This window comes from Temnothorax longispinosus, chromosome 9, assembly GCF_030848805.1.
Source record: "Temnothorax longispinosus isolate EJ_2023e chromosome 9, Tlon_JGU_v1, whole genome shotgun sequence".
Classification (NCBI taxonomy): Eukaryota; Metazoa; Arthropoda; class Insecta; order Hymenoptera; family Formicidae; genus Temnothorax; species Temnothorax longispinosus.
Window position 1 is genome coordinate 20,191,170 of NC_092366.1, and position 9,093 is coordinate 20,200,262.

At 38.8% G+C, this 9,093-nt stretch overlaps 2 protein-coding genes across 2 annotated transcripts; both read left to right on the forward strand.

The window, feature by feature from the left end:
* The first annotated feature begins 95 nt into the window (after positions 1 to 95).
* On the forward strand, positions 96 to 7,417 carry LOC139818553 (uncharacterized). The gene is made up of 10 exons (XM_071787282.1): positions 96 to 1,026; positions 1,143 to 1,293; positions 1,372 to 1,526; positions 1,606 to 1,978; positions 2,192 to 5,264; positions 5,370 to 5,515; positions 6,169 to 6,309; positions 6,395 to 6,524; positions 7,168 to 7,225; positions 7,303 to 7,417. Exons 1-9 carry the CDS (start codon positions 988 to 990, stop codon positions 7,184 to 7,186), a joined length of 4,227 nt encoding a protein of 1,408 aa, XP_071643383.1. The 5' UTR covers positions 96 to 987; the 3' UTR covers positions 7,187 to 7,225; positions 7,303 to 7,417.
* On the forward strand, positions 7,190 to 8,571 carry LOC139818554 (uncharacterized). The gene is made up of 4 exons (XM_071787283.1): positions 7,190 to 7,225; positions 7,303 to 7,417; positions 7,536 to 7,902; positions 8,049 to 8,571. The coding sequence occupies exons 1-4, from the start codon at positions 7,190 to 7,192 to the stop codon at positions 8,569 to 8,571; spliced, it is 1,041 nt and encodes a 346-aa protein (XP_071643384.1).
* The last annotated feature ends 522 nt before the right edge of the window (positions 8,572 to 9,093 follow it).

A 9,093-nucleotide genomic window follows, 5' to 3' on the forward strand; every position in this document is an offset into this window, starting at 1 on the left:
CGAAAGCCGGAAAATAAACGCGGAATTATGTCGATGATTCGGGGGACATCTGCAGTATCGTCAGCTCCTGCTGTTTAAATCTGCTCGTATTAATCAATCCTTTTTTTTCTATAACGCGCGAAAAGAGCTGAGATTAGATTAGAGAGATATAACGAATTATAGAGGAGCTAGCTAGATTTCTTTGTACGCGCGGTGCTGCCGGTTGAATTAATCCCCGATTAATTTAATCCGAGTTATTTAACGTTTATTTCTACCAAGGTAGATTAACTTTAATCTCAGTTTAACTTACTTTTCATCTTCTTCTAATTTTCAGAACTAAGAAAAGATAAAAAGCAAAAGTCAGACCGAGATTAAAGTTAATTTACGTTGGTAGAAATAATAAACATTGTTATGTCAATACAGATTAACTTCAATCTCAGTCCAACTTATTATACCTTCTTCTGTTTTTCTAGTTCTGAGAATTAGAAAAATTAAAAAATAAAAAGTAAGTTAAACCGAGATTAAATAAGTTAATCAACATTGGTACAAAATGGATATTATTTAGTGTGTTGCTAATTTTATGTATCGCAATCGTTATTACAGCATCGATATTTTGCGTGAGGTCTTCACCGTGTCTCCTGTCGGCCCTTTAAAGACAACGGGAGCTTTCCAGCAAGCGACACGAGTGTCACATTGCCAAAAAAGAAAGATAAGAACCACGGTCTTAACGGTAAGACCGTGATAAGAACTAAAGTGTTTGTGTCAACTTGTGTCGCTTGTTGGAAACTCCCACAATTGATCGATTTCTCTATCGTTGAATCGACTTCTTTCGAGTTTCGAGTTTCAAGATGGCATTCTTCATTATCGTGATCTCTCGATTATCTCGACTGCGATTGGTTGATTTTCCTTTGTTTTCCTTTCGTCTCTGTTTTCTCACGTGTCGCCGGGTCGCCGGTCGCTTTTGCGCGCTAAAATTTACGATTTAAAGACACGATTTTGACAACGGATATGTACAACGGGCATGAATATTTGTCGTGCATCAAAATCGTGAGTGATCTCACAGATCTTGGCTTTCGTAGCTCTTTCGAGTGAAATAGAAAATCTATCTCACGGCCGTGTAAAGGTGACGCAAACGTAACGAACGTGACGTTTTCGCCTTTCAGCCCGCTGCAAAACAAGCCACGACGAAGAGTACGCACAAGCCCGAGAAGGCAGAACCGATGGATTTCACAGCTGATCGTCGTGATTTAATCTCAGTGGCCAATAAGGTCTTCGGAGAGGGCAAATGGAATCATACTATCAGCCAAAATTTAGGTACATACATCTGTCATTGAACTGTCTTAACTGTAAATAGTAAAACCTGTAAAAAGTAACCTTACGAATTTGTTGCAGATTTCGTCGATACAATAGATGCTCGAGATAAGTGCTGTACTGGCTGCGTCAGTTTCGTTAAGATCCAGCTTGACAATGGAAACTTTCATGAGGACGTTGGTTATTATGTTGCGGAGGAATCTACAAAAGCCTTGTCAATACAAAACGCCAGAATTGTATGTGTTAATCACTTGGAAAAAATAGGCAGTGCATTTTATATCTTGGTTGAATGGTTGGGAATTTTTGTTTGCGCAGGGTTCTGCTGTAAAAACCTTTGAAAGAGTTCTCCTGTCGTTTGGAAACAATATTGAAAGAGAGCTGCAACAGCTGCGGAAACAGATTAGTCCTGAACAAACTAACGACGTACAAAAGGATGTGGCACAATCATTGGATAAGCAGATATCCAAAAAATCAAATGTTTCAGTTAACAAGTCTGTGCTGCAGACAGAGTGTCTTAGCGAACCAATTCCGAGGGAGTTTCTTACCCCCTTCTTAAAAGAATCGGTTTCTAATAAGTTTTCGCTAACAGAACATACCAGTGAACCTGAAGCAAATAAGAATTCTGTATCCTGCGTCTACCCCTTGCCAAATAAAACAAATACTACAACTGAACAGAAGCTGAAATCAGGTAATATTGAAAATTTATTAGCAAATTTGAATTTATTAATATAGGTTTGTGTAAGAAACAGGTATAAGAAATAGTATAGATTTAAAAATGATATAAATCTAAGCTATATAGATAGAATAGGTAGTTTTAAAAGAAAGTTTTTCTTAAAAGATTTTATAATATTTTTTAATTTTTCTCTTATACTACGTTTACACGAGCATTATTTCTGTATAGTAACTTACAATAATGCACTCGTTTACGCGGAGAAGAGGCTGGAACAAATAAAAAGAAAGGAGAGAACGGAAGAATACTTGTACATGTACGTCAATGTCCATCTTGAGGATAGCTTTGACGGTCACCAAGGAAATGATCTCTACGACCCAGTGGAGAGGGACCACGTTAAAAACCCTCATAGAGAGCCTTTGCGAGAAATGGAAGAGAATCAAGGAAAGAATTCTGCAGTGGCATTAGGAGAAGTTGATGAGGCAACACCGACGGATCTGAAGCCTTTTTCTCTCGCAAAAATAAACACCGAAAAAATGCATAGACACGAGTGTATTATACATCCGACTTCCGCGGCCCTGTTATCAGTGAAACTGGTAGCTCCGGCGAAAGAAGTGGGTCCGAGCGACGTTGGGCTCATGGGAGCACCCGACCTCAAAGACACCGTTGCTTTTCCTGGGTGCAAGACATATAGTCAGATGAGTTACGGTTGTCTGAGTCGCTCGTACCTCGTATCGGTAATCTCTATGCCTCCTTTCTCTAAACAAAAAGTCCCGACAACGACCAACTTACGGGCACGATACAATAATGTAGGTCCAAGCTCCGGCCTAGAAGTAACTGAAAAACATGCTTCAACGATAACAGAACCTATCACCGTGTCCTCAATGGCAGCGATTGATTCACCGACATCAGAGAATCCGATCATAAAAGGTTCTTCATGGATAAAGAGTTCCATGATACCAGTCAGCAAGGTAACAATCAACCAAATGCCTGCTACTGCAATATCTGAGAGAATTCCATTCTCCCCAGAATACTTAGCTATGAGAGAAAAATTGAGTGCTACCCACGCTCCTGATGGGGCTTCTATCCTCAGTTTGGCAAAGTGGTTGAACACCACCACCGATACTGCTTGTGAACAGGCAGCACTATTAAGATTAACGTGTATGGGACTGAGTCTGGAACCCGATTTGTATAGGACTGACCCAGTCGTTGCTCAGTTTGTGAGAAGAGTGTCAACCACCCAGAGTTTGGGAATCGAATTGCGACCATTCACCATAAACAATGAGTATTTTGTGTCTGCCGCCCCTTTGGACATAGCGTTAGCAATAGCGTTAAATAAAATTGATCCATTCCCACGTTGGGGCTATACTGGATTAGATAGCGAATGGGCTATGGTACCGGTCCATCGTGAAATGTTGGGTAGATGGTCCCTCGCCCCTTATGTGGCGTCCTTCATGCATTCACAGCTTTGGGCGGGGGATGTGAACTGGACCCATGAATGCACGTGGTTGGGCACCGATTGGGTTCCTTACAGGAAGGGCTTTGTAGCTACTATGCCCAAAATAAATTCCGTGCATATACCCGGACCGAAAAGAATAATGTTGGTCTTGATGGACTGTAGCTCCAGCAATGCTCCAAAATCGGTTCTTCTTGGAACCACTTACGTACCCGTGATAACGCGCGGAGATGAGCCAAATGCTGATGTCGATTTCGTCCAAGGTGTGTGGGCGGGCTGGTTTACAGTACAGAATATAGATAACGTAAGAGCCGCAATTGCTGATGCCATGCAAGTCATGTTGAATGAAATGTGCACTGATACTGTTCCTGGATCGGTGCTGGCTCTGGCGTCTGAGCTGTATGGCAGATGGGGGTTTGGTCTCCACTCTCAACGTGACATAGAGCGTGGCTATCTCGAAAAGCCGTTTTCGGGAGCGTGGGCTTTTTCCGGTTCACAGTCGGGATCTTACCCAAATACCATTGACAAAAGGAATGGAAAAGTGATGGCCAATGCATATACACCAAACGAAACAGATGGCACCAAGTGGATCGTAGATTCCGATACCTTACTAGATAATATGTTGACCGCATTTGGCTTTTGTCAACACTCTCCAGTGCATCGTCTCTCTTCTGGAGGAGTGAAGGGTACGGGATCCTATGAGATGCATACTATTGATGTGGACGGCACTAAGTGGAACATATTGGGCAATCCCACTTGTTTCTGGATAAATGAAGAACCAGCCGGTGGCCCCGCATATACTGTTTCATCATGCAGCAGTATGATGCGTTTGTGCATAGGAGTGGGACTCGTAACTGCAAGCAACGGTGGTTACAGTTTTACATCAATGGCCGGAATGGGCACTTGGATCCACATGAATGCCGTCGCATTGTCGGCTGATTCGGTTTTATTTCTATTAAAGAACGAGATAGATTTAAAATCATGGTTTGGGTTTGTCCCGGAATTTTTACAACATACCAACATGAGAAGTTTATATTCTAGTTTGTTGCGAGAAATAGGCCACAAGATGTACAATTGGTTAGAACCAATTGGATTTAAGATCGATGATATGTACTGGCGCTGGGATGATATTTTTTTTTTCTACTTGCGTATGCCCAACTCGACGTATGATTTTCTGCGTTATAGTGGTGTTCCATCATCACTCACATTGCAATGGAACACCAAATGTACCATGGCTGATAATACACCTGCACAAGACATCAAGATTGTCGTCACAGATTCCGGAGTCACCTTCTGGGGTAATCCAATCGTCTTTGGAAACGGTGTAACCAAGCTGATATATTCAATGACTACGGATATACTTAGATATTCTCCAAGAATATTGATTCACCCATTGGGTGCGCGGAATATGCTCATGGGCGTGAACGTGGAAAGCTGGGGCAGCCTGAGCACTGGCAGAGAGTACAATCCGACCGACACTCAGTATTTCCAATCAAACACGTTACTGTATTGCTGTAGATATCCGCAGGCGGTGTGTGCTGGTGACAACGAGATGTGGACCACGGGCGCTATGGCAGCGCTAAAGGGAGCTGATGCTTATTCACATCGCATCTCAGCCATTCAATATCCTGACTCTGATACAGCGGATAGTTTTTTACAGAAAGCTCTCGGCGTGTTGGCCGCCCCTATAGTAGCAGGTTACAAAGCATACACGACGAAGGGCCCAGTAGCAGCACTGACGGCGGCCAGTGGCAAACTAGCGGAAATAGCTGGCAAGGAAATTCAGGACCTTCCTCCAGGTGGAAACGCTGGGATGGTGGGTCAACCAAGAGACACAGCCTTGGCTTGACCTGGAACACGTCAACAAAGCGCCAAAGCGCTCTCGTATCAACTAATAAAGGCCATTAAGATTTACAATTAAATTTCCACCACACGAAGAAGAAATTAAATTAGGCAGCCACTCATAATAATTTATACGATTCTGTATAGTAAGAGAGCGTCGTCTGATATATTGAAGGTTGGAAAAATGCGTTCAATGTATTCGTTTCTTCAGCCAGATTACATACGCGATTTTAATACTGCAAGAGCGACATCGGAAGGTAAATCCATGCTTAGTATACGATGGAGTAAAAAAACTATTGTGAAATGTGCAGTGCTATTTTATGCATCATGAAGAACGATGATATAGTTACTCAATTCGAATTTGTAAAGATTTTACGTAATGGCCCGATAGCTTATTTTGACGTCACTCAGTATGGATTTTCGCCTAGACTTCGAAAACGATTTGATTACGAAATGCACGTATATTGTATCTAATATTATTGTCTGATAATTATCTCTAATAAACTATTTTTTTCTTTCGTAAGTTGCTACAAAAACCCATTTACCAAAAGGAATTATCGTAAGTTGCTACAAAATCCCGTTTACGTGAAGGAATTATCGTAAGTTACTACAGAAGTAATGCTCGTGTAAACGTAGTATTAGTTGTTCAATTGAAGCTTTAGAAGAAACTGCCTTTTCGTTTTAGATAACTCTGATATATGATTTGCTGCAATGTAGATCGATCAAGCTAAGGATATTTTATTAATATTTAAAAAAGTTTCTGTAATTTTAAATAACTTAAAAACTAGAGAAATTAATAAGTATTGAAGAATTATAGTTTTATTATAAACGTCTACATTTATATCATTCTCAGCGTACCCATTATAATCATAGTGCAATGCATAAGCAATATTGAGCTATTCATATTTAGATCCTACCCCGGTATCCACTGTGAACAACGGTACAACTGAGGCTAATCCATCGTCATCTGTAATAATTCCAAATGTCAAGAAAGAGCTCGAGCCCTCGCCAAATAAAACAAGTTCTACAAGTGAACAGAAGTCGAAACCAGGTAATGTTGAAAATTTATTAGTCGTTAATTCAATCTTGCGCAAGAATGTCTCATATTAAGCATTGATTGTCTTAATCCTCTGCAGCTTTGTCTAAAAACGAAATGCTACGACTGGAAAGAAAGAGGAAACAAATGCAAAAACAAATGGAATTTAAAAAGCGTATGATAGAAAAAGGGGAGTTGATGTCTACCAGTGATAGCAAGCCTAATCCTAGGTATTAAGATATTGAAGATTATAAGTGTAATATATTATGTGTAGAAATATTAATCCTTGTGAGATTATCATGATTTTTTTTTTATAAGCGTATGTGCACATTTATTTCATTATATCAAACTAAATATTGTTACAACTAAATATTACAATATATAAATAAAAACGTACAAATATGTCTAATCTTATTAATTAGTATCGCTGACATCGCTGTAGTATATGGTGTAGATTGCGCGTGTATCACTTAAAAGAGAGGTTAGAAATCTCATGTACAGCATAAACACAAATATTTCAGACCAATTATATATCCAAAATATACTTTTAAATAAATTTCTCGTATGTTTATTTTTGTATTTGTTTGTTGAGTATAAAGTAACGTTTCTAATTTCCTAAAAATTACTTCAAATACGAACTATTAATCGACATTCAGTGAGATAAACGGAAAGATTGAATTATACACGTGTTATCCACGTGGTGCCTAGCTGATCAAAGACGTCAAAGAGAGAGATCGAAATATATCCAATTCATATATTTTTCAGTGAAAATTGCCTTGAAAAAAAAATAGAGTCCAAAAAGTAGGAAACGATTCATTAAAAGTAACAGGAAATATAGATTGTTTTACTTTACATAAGTATTTACATTTTTAGTCACACTTTCTGCATGTGAACAATGGATCAATACTTCAAAAGCTATGAAGAACTCGACGTAAGTGAAATATATATGTATATATAATTTTCATTATATATTATTGTACATTTTATTAAATTAAATTTTATTTTTAGATCCACCAATTAATGCTAAGCGATAAAACACGTGTCTTAGCATACAAAACTGCTATTTTTAATTCGAGAGAGAAGTTTCAGGGCAAAATAGTAATGGACGTTGGTGCTGGCTCAGGTATAACAATTAGAATTATTTAAAATTTTTCAACATATTCAAGAGACACGTGTGTATACATGTAGTACGTATTAAAATATAATATTACATATATTTTGATCATATTTCTCTTTTGTAGGAATATTATCAATTTTTTGTGCCCAGGTTGGTGCAAAAAAAGTTTACGCGGTGGAAGCAAGTATGTTAGCGAAGAGTATCGAACAAGTGTCGATTGAAAATAACATGCAGGACAAAGTTGAAGCAATTCACAGTAAAGTGGAGGACATTCGTCCAGACAGTTTGGAGAAGGTGGATGTAATTGTTTCAGAATGGATGGGTTTTCATTTGGTACACGAAGGAATGTTAGATTCTGTGCTTTTTGCTAGGGATAATTTCTTACACGAGGACGGTTTGTTGTTCCCATCCGTTGCAAAATTATACGCCTCGCCGTGCCAATTACCCTCCATGTATGAGTTTTGGAATAACGTGTGCGGAGTCAGTATGAGGTAATCAGATATATTATTTTAAAGAACAAAAGTAGGATGCTGTTACTTAAAGAATTATGTTAAAGCATTTACTTTCATTGTTAGTTCTCTTTTAATTATCGCAAATATGATATTTATATTCTACAGTGTGTTCAATTTTTATTTAGTTGCATTGGAAAAGAGTACAGAAAAATGAAATCCTTGAAGCCGGAAATCCTGCTTCTAAATCAAGATGATCTTTTGGCGGAAGGCAAATTGCTCGCTTGGCTAGATTTGAAGTGCGTCTCCGTGGACGAGATAGATCTGCTGGGTGGAGAGGATTATGTGTCGGTGTGCGAAAAGGATGGGAGATTCCAAGGGATGTGCATCTGGTTTGCGGTCGAATTTCCAGACGGTTCGGAACTGTCCACGGGGCCTCGCGACGAGGCGACGCATTGGAAGCATACCGCGGTTGTTCTGCCCGAGGACATGGAAGTGACGAGGAACGAACCTATCGCCTTCAAATTGGAATTCAAAAGAAACGAATCGCATCCGAGGCGTTACAATATGGAACTGAGTTTGTTGGATGTAGAGGAAGTGGAGCACGATGTTCCATGCAATTGTCACATGACGAAATGTATAGTGACGAAGAAGTACATCGATGACTTGGACGAGCGTGAATCATGCGCGGCAGAAAATAATGACTCGTAGATGTACCTGAAATTATATTTTTACTAAAATATAATCTAAATGAAAAATTTATTTGTAACTCTCTCTCGTCTGTTTTTCATGCATATCTGTAAAATGGCAAAAATGGAATATGTAGTTTTAGAATTTACTAATCATTGTACGCATAGATATAGTATATACAGGGTCTCCCATTTTAAACAATGCATTTTAACATCTTTTCTATAAATATTAACCAACATTAATTACGCAATTTAACTAATTTTCTGTTTTTAGTAGAAAACTGTAGGAAGGCCATCAGTTTTACTTATCATATTTTTTAGCTTTATTTTGTGTGTGAATTATTTTTCATTTATGTACAAGATTCTATTATTACTGTATCAATAACAGATTTTGTGAACCGTGAACGCCGAAGCGTGCACGTCACAGGGCCGAATGCGATAATATATTTTTAAAATATAAGTATATAATGATCATTTATATTCCTTTTCTTAATTTTACGCCTCAGCGGTAAGCACGCGCATGCGTCGCTTCACCGCGGAACAC

Bases quoted from the DNA above. Each gene is read 5' to 3' on its own strand.
- LOC139818553 (XM_071787282.1), top strand. From the start codon at position 988: ATGTACAACGGGCATGAATATTTGTCGTGCATCAAAATC. The intron at 1,979-2,191 runs GTAATATTGAAA...ATTTCTGTATAG, and splicing joins TGAACAGAAGCTGAAATCAG to TAACTTACAATAATGCACTC. The intron at 5,516-6,168 runs GTAAATCCATGC...ATTCATATTTAG, and splicing joins TGCAAGAGCGACATCGGAAG to ATCCTACCCCGGTATCCACT.
- LOC139818554 (XM_071787283.1), top strand. From the start codon at position 7,190: ATGGATCAATACTTCAAAAGCTATGAAGAACTCGAC. The intron at 7,418-7,535 runs GTATAACAATTA...TCTCTTTTGTAG, and splicing joins GGACGTTGGTGCTGGCTCAG to GAATATTATCAATTTTTTGT. The intron at 7,903-8,048 runs GTAATCAGATAT...ATTTTTATTTAG, and splicing joins GTGTGCGGAGTCAGTATGAG to TTGCATTGGAAAAGAGTACA.